The sequence below is a fragment of the Miniopterus schreibersii genome, assembly GCF_964146895.1.
Source record: "Miniopterus schreibersii genome assembly, chromosome: 10".
NCBI classification, from domain to species: Eukaryota; Metazoa; Chordata; class Mammalia; order Chiroptera; family Miniopteridae; genus Miniopterus; species Miniopterus schreibersii.
Window position 1 is genome coordinate 59519794 of NC_138110.1, and position 17476 is coordinate 59537269.

General features: G+C 41.2%; 1 protein-coding gene across 2 annotated transcripts in view; it reads left to right on the plus strand.

Moving 5' to 3' along the window:
* UQCC1 (ubiquinol-cytochrome c reductase complex assembly factor 1) overlaps window positions 1-17476 on the plus strand; it is a 93140-nt gene that overhangs the window by 68719 nt on the left and 6945 nt on the right. For both annotated transcript variants that reach the window (XM_081149298.1, XM_081149299.1), the window contains one exon: window positions 14301-14378. In XM_081149298.1, the coding sequence (XP_081005424.1) occupies window positions 14301-14378 (78 nt within the window). The remainder of the gene's footprint in view (window positions 1-14300; window positions 14379-17476) is intronic.

Sequence of the window (17476 nt, forward strand, 5' to 3'; positions counted from 1 at the left end):
TAGATCCAGTCTCACTGTCAGCTGCTTCACTGGTCCTCCCTCTCATCGCTCATTATCTCAGATCCATCCTGCAAATCATTCAGCAGCCTGGCTCATCTTCCTAACACCACTATATTATGTACTCATCACACAGAAACCCACAATGGCTCCCTGGTGCCTGCTAGACGTGCACCATACCCCTTACCTATCTTCAAGGCTCTCTGTGATTCACCATCATTTTATTTTTATTTTATTTTTTAAAAATATATCTTTATTGATTTCAGAGAGAGGACAGGAGAGGGAGAGAGAGAGATAGAAACATCAATGATGAGAGAGTCATTGATCGAGCCCGCAACCTGGGCATGTGCCCTGACCGGGAATCGAACCCCGATTGTCTGGATCCTGGGTCGACGCTCAACCGCTGAGCCACACCCGGCCGGGCACCATCATTTTATTATCTTTCTGCCTGCAGAACTTTTCTTCCAATGTCTGCCTGTCCACATTCTACTGACTCCCTCCTGGAATCTTCCTGAACCACTCCAGGTTTTATATTTGTGTCTTATTCCACCAGTATGATAATTTCTTAAGTGTAAGAGTCATGGGGCATCCTCAAGTAAGCTCCTCAGGGCCCAGCATAGAGCAAGATACATTGTAAGTACACAGGAAATGCTTCTGGATTTGATTTAACAAGTAGTTTTGTTGTATTGCAAGGGGCTTCAAGGGAAGAGTAGAATGAAGTAAAGATAATCCTTCAAAAATTGACATAGGACTCAGACACAAACAACAGGGTGGTGATTACCGGAAGGAAAGGGGGTGGGACAGGTAGGAGAGGGTAAAGGGGGGATAAATGGTGATGGAAGGAGACTTGACTTTGAATGGCAAACACACAGTACAATATACAGATGATGTGTTATAGAATTGTATATTATATAGAAACCTATATAATTTTATTTACCAATGTAACCCCAATAAATTCGCTTTAAAAATTGATATAAGGCCCGGATGGCGTGGCTCAGCAGTAGAGCATCAACCTACAATCCAGAAGATTGAGGTTCGATTCCTGGTCAGGGCACATGCCGGGATTGTAGGCTCGATCCCCAGTGGGGGGCGTGTGGGAGGCAGCCTATCAATGGCCCTGTCTTATCATTGATGTTTTTATCTCTCCCTCTCCCTTCCTTTCTCTGAAATCATTACAAACATTAAAAAAAAATTTGACATAAGTATTGAGACACCTGTGCTAAGTATATGGGTAAAACATATTCTGAATAATATTTTCTTGATTAATTTTCCTCAGCTCTCCCCTTGACCCTCTCTCATCCAGCATGGTGGTACAGAGCAGAGTGGCGTGTGTGGAGGCATGAGGCTTCCCACTCTCCCTCACAGTCCCCAGATGCTCTGCATTATCATGAAGTGTTCACTCACTGTGCTGGGGATACAGATGGGACCCAAACATGACCTTGTCCTCTAGGAGTTTATAGCCAGTCTTCCATCATGTGACCTTGGTTCTGTCCCTGAGCAGTTTCTCCTACTTTTCATCAGTGCTTGCCTGCTTTGAGCAGTAGCAGGTTCCCAACCTATCCCCACATCTGTACCCCACACCCCTGGGCTGTTCTCATCTTAAGGACCTTGAATAACAGGATTAGGGCGATTGCACTAAGTTATCATTTAACATTCTATATATTTTATTTTGCTGATTGTGTCCCTTCCTCCCCTTCCTAGAATGTAAATTCCAGGTGGTCAGGATATCTTTTGTTTACTGCTGGAGCATCAGCCCCTAGAACAGTGCTTGGTGTGTGATTAGCACTGAATGCACATTTGTTGAATGATAGAGGCATTATTGAATTTTTTTCCTCCAGGCCTAGCAGCGTTATTAATTTGTATAGCTCTATTAAGGATTATTTCACTCATTCATTTATTTATTCAAGGATCATATTTGTCCTTCACTGCATGCTAATCCCTAAATGCTGTTGGTAGAGAGTACACCAGAGAGAAGTGATATTATAGGGATTACAATCTAGTTGGTGCAAAGAAGAGAAATGAAATTGACTCTCTCTTAGGTTAAGTCCAAATTAAATAGATGAAGAAATAAGAAAAGAATTCACCTGGTCTTTTTTTGTTTTGTTTTCTGCAGACTTCCTAGAGAAACTGGCCCAGAGCAGGGCTGAGAGTGATAGTGGGATGGTATAGGAGACTAGGCAGCCCCAGGCACTGAAGGGAGGGACGGAGACTGCCAGGCCTGCTTCTTAGGTGGAGGAGTGGATTGGGTTTATAAACTCCTTTCCAAGGCAGCATCACAGTGATTGAGAGAGCTTAGGCACTGAAGCCAGACTTTTGGGCTTAGATTTACCCCAGTCATGCTACCTTGAGCAAGGTCCTTAATCTCTGTTTCTTAGTTTCCTCTCTATAAAAGAGGGATAGCTACAGTACCCACCTTACAGCATTGTGGAGGTTAAATGAGTTAATCACATGTGAGACTCTTTGAACAGTGCTTGAAGGCTAGGTAGATGTTTGCTGCTATTAATTTTATCATTACTGTTAAGCATTTTAATCTCACATAATAATGTAAAAAGAAAAAGGAAAGGTAATTTTGCATAGTTTTCATGGAAAAACTTGAGACTCAGAGGTTTGTCTTTTCAGAGTCACAAGGTGGGGAAATGGAGTTTTGGGGTCCAGAATTTACTTCGATTTCAGGGCATTTCTTAGGTCCAAGTGGGACTTGAGTATAAATCACTAGAGAAAATCTCTTTAACAGTACACCATTGTAATTGAGGTTTCCTTTTCCCTTTGGATAAAATGCTTACCCTTTAAGAACATTTTCCTGAAAAAGAGGATGAGAAGAATTATCCTCTTGAGATGGGGCCACTCTCAGAGTTCAGAAGGCCAAGTGTCCATTCCATGTTCAGGGCGTATCTGAACGCCACTCCTTGCCTCACTCTTGGCCTCCTTATTACTCAAGGAGTGATCATATTGCTCCTCCCAGAATCCAGGCTCAGCCATTCTCAGGATACTTCTGCAGGATTCTGTAAGCTATCAGCTGCATGGTAATTCTGTTTGAGCATTAAAATAAAGGAATGTTGAACTAGGAATCAGAAGACCTTGTTTCTGTGAACATCTCAGCCGTCTATGAGTGGCTGAGTGATAATTGGGAGAGTCCCCTGACCTTCCTGAGCCTTTGTTTCCTCATCTGTACAGCAGAAAACAGACTGTTTCTCAGATTACCACAGGGTCAGTATTTTGAAAACTGTACAGTTCTGAACAGTAAGCAGTGAGGTACTATAGTGAAAGACAAGCATTCTATGACACATGGGGAACAGTAGAAATGTCCACTTTACTGTTTGGGGCTGGAGACTTTGGTCTGACTTCTCTACTCAGCTGAAGTTAACATGTGTGATTCAGTTCATTAGGGTGACCCATCTCTTTTGTTCCCCTTTACTGCCTAGAGAGAGAAGGCAGGGCTATCTGATGAAAGGGCTAGGAATCTCAAGATCAGGAATGGGCTAGGTTTTGGATCCTCTGAGAAAACGTTGCTGTGCAGGCAACATGATATCTATATTGGAATCGCTGAGTGGGAAAGGACTCTGGCTGGGGTCAGTGAGCTCAGTATTGCCTCTAGATTGTTCAGATCCTCAGCACCCAGGACAGGTGACAGTGCCCAGACTCCATTAGCAAAACACTCACTAACTTCTTAATTGTCTGTTTTCAGCTGTTTGGCTTGTATATCTGTGCATTTGAGACTGCTGGTATTGTTGGGGCACACACATCCTGTAATTTTTCACTGTCCCAGTCTGCTTAAATTTAATAGAAAATTATTTAAAAATCAAAGTTGTGCCTGCAGCTTTTCTGTACTCATAAATGTAGTCATGAGGTCCAGGGTGCAGTTGGTAATCTGGAAAGCTAAGGTATGTCAGTGTCTTCTTGCTGACAGTAGTCAGATCTCATGGCTGCACATAGAATGCAGAGGTCACAGAAAAACGATGTCCACTGACATGTAGTGAACAAAATACTGGGGAAGGGGATCAGAATCCTAGGCCCTGGTGTGCTATACTCCTGCTCCATTGGAGATGCCTACTGGGTTCAATCTGAATAAACATCTTGCTCATATTACATCTTATCCAAGTAAGATTTTCCATTACCATAATATGGGAGACATTGAGGACAACAGTGATTGCTAAAACTCTACTAAGACTGGTTGTCTACCCTTAGTGCTCCATAGCGTGCTAAGTGTTTTAATCATTTGAGTGTGATGTGTCTTTCACATGAGATTCCAAACTTCTTGAGGATAGGCACTGTATTTTATTCATCTTTTACCTCCAGCATGTACCACAATTTCTAGAATACAGTAAGTACTCAATGTATGCTTATCGAACATGTGCAAGGCAATGTAGAATTCTGTACCCAGACAGTTTATGGCCTAGCAAGGAACATAAATCACTTCATGATACTACTGCTCAGAATGGGATAGGTATCAAAGAGAGGCTTTTATATATATATATACATATATATATACACACACACACACACACACACACGGCTAAGTCACAGACTGAAATACTTGTGGGAGAAGAACCATTTGTGATTGGAATTTTCTTTTATTGTGGTAAAATATACATAATACTTATTTTAACCATTTATAAGTGTACAATTTGGTGACAGTAGACACATTCACAATGTTATGTAACCATTAGCACTATCTAGCCCCAAAACTTTTTTATCGTCCCTAGCAAGATCTTTGTACCCATTACATAACTCCCCCATATCACTTTCCCTAGCTCCTGGTAGCTTCTATCTTACTTTGTCTCTATGAATTTGCCTATTCTAGGTACCTCATATAATTGGAATCACAATAGTGTCTGACTTTTTTCCTCTAAGCATAATATTTTCAAGGTTCATTTATGTTGTAGTATATATAAAAAGTTCATTCATTTTTATGGTTGGGTAATGTTCCATTGTATATATATACTACATTTTGTTTATTTACCTCTTGATGAACACTTAGATTGTTTCTACCTTTTGGCTATTGTAAATAATGCTGTTATGAACATTGGTGTACAAATATCTGTTCCAGTCTCAGCTTTAAATTCTTCTGGATATATACTTAGGAGTGGAATGACTGGAACAGTCAGAGAGTAGTTCTGTGTTTAACCTTTTGAGAAATTACCAAACTGTTTTCCACAGTAGCTATATCATTTTACATTCTCCCCAGCAATGCATGAGGATTCCATTTTTTTTCTACATCCTTGCCAACACTTGTTTTCCTTTTTCGTTTTTAAAAAAATGTATAGCCATTCTAGTAGGGGTGAATGGCATTATCCTTTGCTTATACTTGTCTTGCTAATTGGTTCTACCTTGATTATTGGCCATTAATGACCGCTAATTAAACTTTTTTCACTTTCCAAATCTTGTATTTAATGACGCAAACCAAAGCCTGACCAAAACTTACATGCACTGGCACTCGTTAGCAGGGCATAGCCCTTTCTTAAACTTAGAAGTATGAGCAGAAAGGCACTTCTTAGAAAGTTTTCCTCATTATTCTTCCATAGCATTTGCGATAGAGCAGGCAAGTATGTTAATGTTTAACCTATTCACTTCAGAGAGTAGTTAGTTGCCTATTATCTTGTTAGACCAGTGACCAAGAAAAACTCATCCATTTCATGTTTTCTTAGCTTTGCAATCTCAACTTCTTTCTCTGTTCAATCAGAAGCTGTCCTTTTTACTTCAGACTGCTGTATAAGGCTTTTGATTCCAAATCTAGAATTCTTGCAGGTGAGAGTACTAGAACTAACGGTGGTCCTGAAACTTATTTCATGGAAGAGATTGATTTGAGAGGGCTCTGGGGTTTCAGAGGACATGTGAGGACAGACTACAAGGACAGGAGTTGGGTCCACTCAAGCTAGTGTGTTTGAAAACCATAAAGACAGCAGCAACACGTATACAAACCCCTTCCCAAATTCTTGTACTCTTGAAATTTGTGAAAGTGCATGGGCATCAATAATACAAGAGGTAATTATGACAGGAAATATTATATTAAGTCATTCTACAGACATGTGCTGAACAGTGTGCCATCTTTGCCCTCAAAGAGCTCATAGTCTACTGCAGTGGGAGTGCAGCCTATAAACAGGTTATTAAAATACTGCAGTTAGTATTCCTGGTGGAAATATTAAAAGCCACGAAAAGGCAAGAGCGGCAAACTTTGGAGAATTTGAAAGGCTTCACAGAAAATGAGATGATGTCTTTTCTATAAAGGGGGATAACACCCCCATTTTAGGATTATTGGAAGGATTAAAGAGATAGCATGCATAAAGTTTTTAATAATACAGTTTCTGGCACATGGTAGTCATTCAGCAAATGTTAGCTCATATATTCTTATCGGGAGGTTTTATTGAATTGAAGAATGACAGTATATCCATTGATTGTAAGCAACAGAGATTGACTGCTGCTAACTTAAGCAAACAAGGGAATGTTTTGGATGGTAACAAGGCTCACAGAATAGAAAAAAGAGTTTAACAACAGGCTTCAGATAGGAAAGATACAAGGAAGTTTAGGGATCCTAGAATTAGTAACAGAACTTAGTATAGTCTCTTTGGGATAATTCAACTTTAGATGCCTCTTATCTTTGGATGTCTCTTCTCAGAAGTGGGAGTCTGATTAGATTAGTTTGGACTCTGTGCCCATCTCTGTGATGAGGGGACAGGATTCTAGGATCAGCAGCCTGCCAACTTATATGGAATTGGGAAGTCGGTTCAGCCCTAAGGAAGAGATGCAGAGAGTGTGAGTGACGTTCACTTCAGACAGTATCAGAGTACCTTTAAGGCCTACTGATCCATTGAGGCTGATGATGGATACAACCAGGCCAACCCATGGAACAGCCATAGAACCTTGACTGTTTGTGATCAGTGCCAACCCAATGTGACCATACCTGTCCGACATCGTTCATTGAAATTTCTCTGGTTTCTCCATGTTTATTCTTAAGTATGGTAGCTAAAACAAAGACTCTTGACTATTATAGTACAGAGGGAAGACAACTTTTTATCTTTGTATGTGACATTTCTTTTAATATATTTAAAGTCCAGCTGGGCATGGCTCAGCGGTTGAGCGTTGACCTAGGATCCAGGTGATCAGAATTCGATTCCTGGTCAGGGCATATGCCAGGGTTGTGGGCTCGATCCCCAGTCGGGGGCATGCAGGAGGCAGCCAATCAATGACTCTCTCATCATTGATGTTTCTATCTTTCTCTCTCCCTTTCCTTTCCTCTCTCTGAAATCAATAAAGATATATTTTTAAAAATATATGTATATATATTTAATTATGATTACCTTTTCATGTTTCTCATTTATCTGCTCATGATCAGGGATTTGCTCTGGGACTTTATTATGTCTACCTAGTCAAACCCTTTTACATCCTGCTATTTATTTATTTATTTATTTATTTATTTATTTATTTATTTTGGTATGCTGCTGTGCACTTACCTTATTGAACCTCATCTTATTTCTAGGATAATTTTTCAGCAATTCAGATTTTTACTCTTATTTTCCAAAGTACTGAAATAAGCAATTTTAGCTTTTAGCTTGTGTGACACTATTTTTTATATGACTCATCAGAAGCAGAAAGGTGTGACAGTATAGAGAAGACACTAGATTTTGGGACTGGCTGTCTGAGATAAAAGTCCTAGCACTGTCGCAAGCAGGGGGTGACTTTGGGGTAGGTCACTTAACATTTGTGCCTGTTTCCTTGTTTATAGAATTGAGACAAAAGTAACAGTTTGTGAACTCCTGGAGTGCAAGGTATGATCCTGAGGCACAAGATCATATACGTGAAAACTGTCAAATGCGATGTATGCTCATTGTTACTACCACCATCATAATTGTTATCAGTGCAGATTTTCAGTGGAGACCCCAGAATTGTTTCCCTTAGAACTTTGTGCCATCAGTGCTGTTGGTAAAACAGTGGCTCTTTCAAGCTCGCATTGACCCCTCTAACTGGTGTATGCATGAGACTTGTCATATGGGATACAGTCAAAACATCAGAACTCAGATAGGTTATAACTCTCTACCTGCCATCTCTATGTCCTGACATAGAAGAATATTAAATTGGCATAATAGTTTGATTTTCCCAAGACCTGGATATACCTCATCAGATTCTTTTCAAAGTGATTATGGACTTACTGATGTGTTTGAATGCCTTGTCAAGTGGATAAGTGACTGTAATTTTCAAGGAGGGCAGTCTCTTGGTTGGCTTTTTTCCAAGCCTGAGGAAAGGGCTCCTGTACTTACTTTGTGACCATTCAGAAATTAGGCTTCTGGTTCTGTATTTCTTCCTGCTGACCATGTACCATCTCTAATACACACACATATTCACATATGCACACAGATACAGTTAGAGCTAGTTTCATTTGTTGTATTTTGTGATCATTGCTAATGGACTCTCAGTCATAAAGCAAGTGAATTAGTTACATGCACACATGTGTATTTAGTGTGTCCATGTCCCTTTTCTCTCTATTCTCACCTGTTTCTATATATCTCACATAATAATGCACACTGAGCTAATTTCTAACATTAAATTTACATAGACTGGCTGATGTTTAGTGAGTGCACATAGCTTATTGCTGTGCAGTGACTATGGCCCATGGTGTTAATACTGCAAAGCATTGCTGATGGCATTCCTGGCTACTAGAAAGACAACTAAAACCTGACCTGCAATATTTGCATTGCATTTTAGCCTTATGATGAATCTGATATATTCCTTATGCTTCAGTCATTTGTTCATTCTAACAAAATCTTACCAGCTTGCTACTGGTAGCAACTTTGCCTCAAGCTAATAGCCTTAAACTTTATTCTCACCTTCATGCTCGTCAGTTCTTGTGGTGTTCATACCAGCCTTCTTCCATTCTCCCCTCCCACACCATAGTTACACTATTTTCCCCTAGTTTTTCCAGGAGTGGGACTTAGCTATACCAGAGATGTCTGATGTATTAGTAACTGGCCACTGATGACCCATCTGCTGGCCCATCTCTAGCTACCATTGAAATTAGGATTCTCTGAGTTGTGTTTAACCAACACCATAGTAGCACTTGTTAGCCCTGCCTCTATCGGTAACCTGAGGTGTAGAGCACATGAAGGGCAGCCACATTATTTACGGTGTCAAGCTGCTGTGTATTCTAATCCTGACCCACTATTTCCTGGCTGTGTAACCTTTAACCTTCCCAAACCTGTTTCCTTTTCTCTAGAGTGGGGATAGTAACAGCACCTATCTCATAGAGTTGCTGGGAAGGATTACGCGAGCTCATATATAGAGCCCTTAGTGTAGTTCTTGACACGTGGTAAACAGTGAAATATGGAACCTGTTTCTGGACTCAAATCACTTTTGTGGCACCTGTAGACTGGGAAGAAAGGTGGCTTTGTAGAAGATATAATTTGTAAGCTGAGTTTTAGAAGTTATGGAGTTAGCATCCCAGTGGATAAAGAAAGGATTCCCAGCAGGAGTATGCTTAAGAGCTATAAGAGCACGACATGTTTGTGGAAAGTGCTCATAGTTTACTCTGAGGGATGTGATAAAAGACAGGAGGAGATGAGGTAGGAAAGAATATTAAGAGCAGATCACAAAGAACCTCATAGAGTTCATGGAAGGGTTTAAACTTGATCTTCCATCAGTCCCCCATCCACATAATCTGGTTTTTCTGTTAGGCAGTCACATAAACGTCTTTAAGAGCAGCAATAGCAAAAAGGGAAAAGAGGGCAGTGGATTGGCCTCAAATGAACTGGCATCTTTTACAGCTAATATTCCTCCTTGAGAATACTACATTAATTAAATATGCGCCTTGCAAGATTCATTATTGCTTTACTTGTGCTCCCTGTTGGTTGTCTCATTCATTAATCTGCTGATTAGTAACCCTGAACTCTTGCATCGCCCTCCCTTTTTTGCATTCCCTTTTTAATATACTATGCTATTCCCCCAGGACGTAAACTCCAGGACCCGTCTCTGGACTGCTCATGTTTGTTTTCTTTGCCCCTTGTGCCTGCCTCTGCTATAACATTTGTAGTATGTGTTAAGTAATCCTTAAGGTAACATTTTTATTATGTCATAAAAAGTGCATGGCAAATATATTATAACTCATGGACTTTGTTTAAAAATGAACGGATAATTTATTGAGTGTGTTACATGAGCCTTGCTCCCCTCCCCATTTCAGCTGAGACTTGCTGCTCATTTAGCCTAGCCTCCTATTGAGTGCTCCCACCCTGTGACATGCTGGGAAAGCACACCCATGGTTGGCTAGAAATGACATCATAGTTTATGTACTCAATAAAAATTTAATTAAGTCATTACAGGAATTGCAGTCATCATTTAACCCTCTGATTTCTTCTGTTTAGTTTATTATTAAACATTCAGTAATACCAGTCACCAAATCCTGATGGCTTATAAAATATCTGCATGAATTTTAATAGCTTAAATAAATGGGAAAATATGAGTAACTGATATAAAAGGAACCTTTTCCTTGTGGTGGTGTTGTATGTATGGGTTTTTATAAAAAGCAAAGCATTATGGAAAGGATAAGAGCTTAATAAGAAAATGGCCCGATGCTATCTGGGAGGAGTTTCTCCATCTATGTATTCATGGACAGGGTACTCCATATAGAATGATCTGGGAGTGGGGACACAGAACCTGCACACCAGCTTAAGTGAGAATAAAATCCCAACAGAGCCCGGCCAGGGTGGCGCAGTGTTGAGCGTCGACCTAGGATCCAGGCGATCTGGGTTCGATTCCCTGTCAGGGCACATGCCCGGGTTGCGGGCTCGATCCCCAGTCGGGGGCGTGCAGGAGGCAGCTGATCAATGACCCTCATCATTGATGTTTCTCTCTCTCGCTCCCTCTCCTTTCCTCTCTCTGAAATCAATAAAGACATATTAAAAAAAAAAAAAATCCCAACAGAGGTTCACCAGAGGGAATATCCAGCTCCCCTTGGCTTCTGGGCTGGCTAGAAGGGCCCAGTGGGGTGAGTCCAGTAGTTCAGGAAGCTGTTCTCACTTATGCTCACCTGTTGCCTGCATATCATGTGTCTGCACTGATCGAGCTTCCACCCTCTTCCAGGAAGGGCCCTTTTCATGATCTAATCCAGTCTGGGTGATGATATCTGAAAACCATTTCTAGCTGTGGCAGCTTGCCATTTCAGCTAGAGGTGAGGGGGAGAGGCAGCTTACAGGTCACTTGAGTTTAGAATATAGGACAAGGAGGTAGATGAGCCTTGCTAATAAGGAATTCCACTCCAGCTCTCTACTCTTGCTGGGCAGTAGCCAGCCAGAATGCAGGTGCATCCCAAGAGGAGAAAGTGTGTTCATATGTAAATAGACCTTGCTGAAAAGAACAGGTTTGCAGATGAATGTGTTGGTGATCTCTGGAAAAGCCCTTTAGGCGGTGAAACAGGAAAAGCACTTGTACAGAAATCAGTTTCCAGTCCTGACTCTTACACTAATCTGATGTGTGACCTTGAACAAGTGTTTTCTTCTTTCTGGATCTGTTTCCCATTTCCTCAAAGGGATGGAGCTAGATGGTTTCTGAGGGCCCTTCCAACTCCAAAGCCTACTGGTTTGATGCAACACATAAAGCAGCTCTGTGAGCACGTTTGGTGAATGTTTACCTCTGAGAGATGCTCCTGCCTTCGTGTTTGACATCTCTGGTTTTCATTTATGACTGGTACTTCTTGCACAGTTAGGAGAACAACTAGTATGGGAGTAGGGAGAGCCCCAAAATAGGTATCAACAGCTCTGAGTTGTAGTCCCATCCTCAAATTAACTCTAGCTCTGGTTTATTTCTTGCCTCCTTTCACCTCAGCCCATTCTGGAAGATGGTGCAGAAGTTTGGCAGTATATGTTTCTGAAATTTCAGAAGCAAGCAAATGGGTACCACTGGATAGAACATGCTATGCGTGGCACTCAGACCCTTGTAATGATTCAGTCATCAGCATGCCAGTCTTAAACCCTGCTCTAGGCCAGGCCCTGGACTGGGTGATGGGGGTGCCGAGAATAATCAGACAGAGTTCCTTATGACCTTTGAGGAGCTTGCAGACTAGTGGGAGAGACAGGTACATAAGCAACTCTAAACCATGTTATGTACCCAGGGGGAGAAGTGTGAACAGAGAGCTCTGGGAATACAAAGATGGATGGCTAATTTGGCCTGGGTTGAAGGTGGGGTGGGAAAGGTCATGGATTGTACTACAGCTTGCATCCAGTTTCACATTTTTCAGTCTTGAGCTTCACAATTCTCTCTTCCTTTTTGAAAATTATTCATGACTAGAAAGTATTGGAACTGATTTTAGTTTTATACAAACAAACCAAAAGGTATTACTAATAATTCCTTGAAGTTGTAGAGCACTTCACAGCTTACTAAGGCTTTCAGCATACATTGTTGAATTAATGAATGAATACATGCTAACTCATTTGCTCTTCAAACCAACCCTGTTGCAGAACATTTAAAAGACAAGGAAATAGACTCAAGAGGTTACTTGACTTACCCAAGATTACATTCTATGTATATAGCAGAATTATGACTTGAACCCAGGTTTTCTAACTAAATCCTTCACTACTCTTCTCTGCCCTTAGAGACCGGTTATAACCCATAGTATTAAATCACTCAGTCTTTAATGTATAATCCAAAGTAAAATTCTCCACCTGGAGGCAGAAACCTGATAGAACATTGGGCGCATGGACTTTACTCATCTCAGTTTTATCATTGATTTGCTGTGGGACTCAGGGCAAGTCACTTAACTGTCTGAGTCTCAGTTTTCTATGTCTGTACAAACATGACTATAGCACATCTACCTCTCTGAGTTCCCGTGATGATTAGAGGAGATGATGTCCATAAAGGTCCACCTGGGCCTTAACCAGTGCTCAATATATGGAAGAGATGATGGTGAGCATGGTCGTGGTCAGGGTTGTTAGGCACAAATCTTACTTTCCATATATAGTTCTAAACGACTTTTGGTTGTTTCCAAAACCTGTCAGCTTAAATATTTAATGAGTCCTTACTGCATATTGCACATTACACCAGACTTTCTGCTGGGATTCCAGAGAGGAATGAAGGCTGGATTCTGCCCTCAAGCATATTCTTGGAGGTCTGGAGGTCAAATTCTACCCTGTTGAAGACACTTAGTGAACTACGCTATGGGCTCTGAAGGCCCTCCTGACCACTCTCTCAGAGGAATCCTACCAGGTCTCAAGGGTCTTGCTGGAATTACATTTCTGGAATAGTCTCTTGACATTAACAATCTTAATACTTCAGCCCATCTTATTCTCTCCTCCTGTCCATGGCCTCAGAGTCCTGCCTCTTTCCCTCCTGTTCCCACATCTGTCACTTCCTTCTTCTGTCCTTTTACCACAACAGGGTCTTTTGAGTGATCCTTAAGACATTTCCTAACCTGGACCCAACATATCTTACCAGTGTTCCTGCCCACCTACCCCTCTTAGCACTCCCTAAATTTTGTTACCTGTCTTTGCACATTTGCAAACCTTGTTTCCTCTGTCTAGAATGTTGCCTCTTCACTCCCTTACTCTCTTCTGTCAGATTCCTCCTCCTCTGAGGTCCACTTAAATGTTACCTCCTAGAGAACTCTTTCCCAATCCTCCAAGCAGAGATCATTTGTACCAAAATTCACTTATGGCTCACCACTTTTGGAATAGAATTTAAGACAACACATTGTAGGTAATTACAGTTGACCTTTGAACAACTCGACACAACCCTTGTGCTGTTGAAAATCCACATATAACTTTGACTCTGCAAAAACTATCCTCAGTATCCATGGGGGATTGGTTCCAGTACCCTGTGCAAAATCCGTGGATGCTCAAGTCCTCTATATAAAATGGTTAGGTCAATATATGCAGTTGGCCCTCCTCATCCATGGACTCCCACCTGTGGATGGAAAACAGTACAAGTTCTTACTGCAGTTGAAAAATCCGTGTATGAGTGGACCCACACAGTTCACACCCATGTTGTTCAAGGGTCAACTGTAATTTTTACATGTCTGTTTTCCAATACTAGCTAGACTGTGCTCTTCCAGTCAAGAAACCGTTTCTTTTGCTTTGTGTTTAGGTGGGGCTCAGTTCATTAAACTGAGTTACTGCTTTGTGTAATATGGCATCAAAACCTAAAAGAACCTGTCACACTGGGGAGAATCCTGAAAGAGCAGGGGGATGGGGATGAACTAGCAGTTTGACCTGTTAGGGACCCTCTCTCTTTGTTCTAAGAGTGTGTGACAGCTAAAAGCCAAAGATCCTACTGTTTAGTTTGTTCCTTCCTTTCATTTGTTCCTGTTTTTGTGATTTTGTTTCTTGTAGGTTAATCCCTATATCCTGAAGAAGAACATGATGGTTATGACAAATAATTTCTATGCAGCGATCTTGGGATATGACGAGGTAAGATCATTTGTGAAGACTTACTTAGAACAGTGGCTTCCCCAGCAAAGGCTTATGATAAGAGCCTCCCAGGGAAGCCTCAGGGACCGTCACTGCCTGCCATCATGGCTTAGTGTTTCTTTCCTCCTCTTCATTGGCAACTAGAATGAATGTGCCCTAGTCTGCCTATACTTGGGAAAGAGAGCACCATATAATGTGGGCAAATCATTCAACTAGTCAGCATTTATTGAGTGCCTATGGGGAACTGGATGGAGGGACAAAGGCATTTCAGTTACTTTCTCAGCCCCAGGTGCCCCTAGAGAGAGGAAGATATACATGTAAATAGTACCATCTGCCAGACAAATGACCACTTTTTTTTTGTATTTAATTATAAAAGCAATACATTCGCATTTTAAAAATTCATAAAACTGTACATTCTTGGCCAGCTTGCCTCAATGGTGAGTGTCGACCCATGAACCAGGATGTCACGGTTGGATTACTAGTCAGGGCACATGCCTGGGTTGCTGGCTCAATCCCCTGTAGGGGGCATGCAGGAGGCAGCCGATCAATTACAATGTCTCATCATTGATGTTTCTATCTCTCTCCCTCTCTCTGAAATCAATAAAAACATATGTACAAAAACAAAATAAAAAAACTACATGAGTGTTTGCAGTAGAAAATAGAAGGCCCCTTTTCTGTCCTGCCCACTTCCCTGCCCCAGAGAAAACTCTTTGTTAATAGTCTGTTGGGTGTCCTTCCGGACGTTATCTGGGCTTATGCAAATGGCAGTCACGCTATACATACTATTCTGCATCTGCTTTTTTCACTAAACAATATATTTTGGGCATTCTTCCACATCAGAACATTTAGATCTAATTTTTTTATTATAAAATATACATAACATAAAAATTTTATCATTTTTAAGTGTACATTTTAGTGACTTTAACTACATTCACATTGTTGAGTAACAGTCACCACCATCCATTTCCAGAACTTTTTCCATCTTCCCAAGCTGAAACTCTGTACCCATGAAACACTGTTCTCCCAGTCTCCCCTCCTCCAGCCCCTGGTAACCACTATTCTGCTTTCTGTCTCTATAATGCTGATTATTCTAAATACCTCATATAAGTAGAATCATACAGTCTTTGTCCTTTGGTGTCTGGCTTATTTCACTTAGCATAATGTCTTCAGGGTTCATCCATGTTGTAGCATGTGTCTCATCTTTTCCCCCATTATTATGGAAATTTCAAACGCATAGAAATGTTAAAAGAATGGTGTAAAGGATACCTGTGTGTGCACCACCAGGATTCATCATACCTCATCTTTTTTAACAAACCATGTGCTTTTATGCTCGTTTTGTGGTCACCTCCAGATTTAATGTAAGCATCGCCCCTTCTGGGAAATGGTCCCAGAACTCCCCCAGGCTCTGCTCATTCTGCCCTCCCTGGAGTTCAACTGTTGTCCTGGTTGGGTGGGGATTTCATCTGGGTAGTGGCAGTGTCTACTGTTTGTGTTTCTATTGGCTAGCCTGGTGCTTGGCTTGGGGTAGGTAAAGAGCAAGGGAGGGAAGGGAAGGAAGTGCATAAAAGGATGAAAGTAAGAAACTAGAGTTCAGGCTGGAGGAAATGTTATCAGCCTAAAGATAATAGTTAAAACCAGGAGAGAAGCTTACAAAAAATTAAGTTAAATGACTTGCTTAGTGTCATAGGACTAGTTAAGATGGAGGTTTCCTGATTCTCAGTCCACCAGATGGGCTCATTTATAAGAGCAATTTAGAGTGCATGCCACACACATCATTGATTTAACATGAACTTCCTGGGAGTGGGATGGGACTTGAGAAACACTGCTTGAATCTACACATTAGTTGTTAAATCAGATACATTCTGATTTCAGAGACCTTACAATTTATTAAAGAATGAGGCTTTGAATTGAAGAAATAGAATTTTTTCTGTTAGCATTTGTTTGAAATCTTCATAGCAGGTTCAGTTGATGCCTTTCACCAACATTAATAAAGGTGTTCTGAATTGTGTCTCTTCTCTGTCCCCCATCCCAGGCCATCCTGGAAGAGCCATCTTACAAACATGCCTGGTCAACAAGAGTTACCTGGGGTGCTTTTTAAATTTGATTCTTGACTACCTCTTTGAAGATTCCAGTTCAATAGAAGTGGGGCCTGGTATTTCAACAAGTACCCCAGGTGACTTTTAAGAGTGGAAAAGTTTGGGAAATATACTAATTACCTGGGGCACTTTTTGGAAATACCAATATTTGGGCCCTATCCCCCAAAAGTTCTGATTTAACTGGTGTAGAGGGGTGTTTATAGCCGTGCCTGATTGAGGCTCTCTGGACAACCAGGTGTAGAGGGCAGTAGCTCAGTCTGTCAGCTTTGGCCCCAAGGGCCTGGTTCTAGGCCTGGCACCTTGTAGACACCCCCTCTATAAATGTTTAGTAAACTAAAGTTATTCTCTCTTGCTTAGAATGTCCTGTAGTTCTCCGAATAGTCTTCATTCCTAAATGCCCCCTTCTCCACAAAGCTTTTCTTATATCTCTGTCTTTTACTCTGAATTTCAATATCCAACCATCAATTTAACAGGTATTTATTAAATGCCTACCATGTGTGATGCACTAGGAATATATTGGTAAAAAAACAGACATGGTCTGGTTCTTTCCCACTTGTTTCCTGCCTATCCCCCCATTTCCAGTGTGGAGATAAGCAGTAAACAAGGAAACAAATACTATCTAATTATAAAGTGCAGTGATAGAGAATAACAGGGGGAATGGAAGATCTCTGAAGAGTTATCATAGGAGCTAAGACTCAGGAATGGGGAGGTGCTCTCCCTCCAGGGAGCATGGCCTGTGCCTTCCTCTGCCCCCTCCTTCCCCCCCAGGTGAGTTACCTCCTGAGACCATGTATTCTACTGCTCAATTCTACCTCTGTGACTTTCTAAGTAAACTTTCTCATTTAAAAAAGAATGGAGCAGTCCATTTGCACAGTGTGCCTCAGTGTCTCCTATGCAGAGCAGCGTTTGCTTGTTCTCCAGGGTGTAAGCTGCTTGATGGGCATGAGCTCTGTCCCTGATACTAGACTGCAAGCTGCCTGTGAGCTGAGACCATAGTGCTGT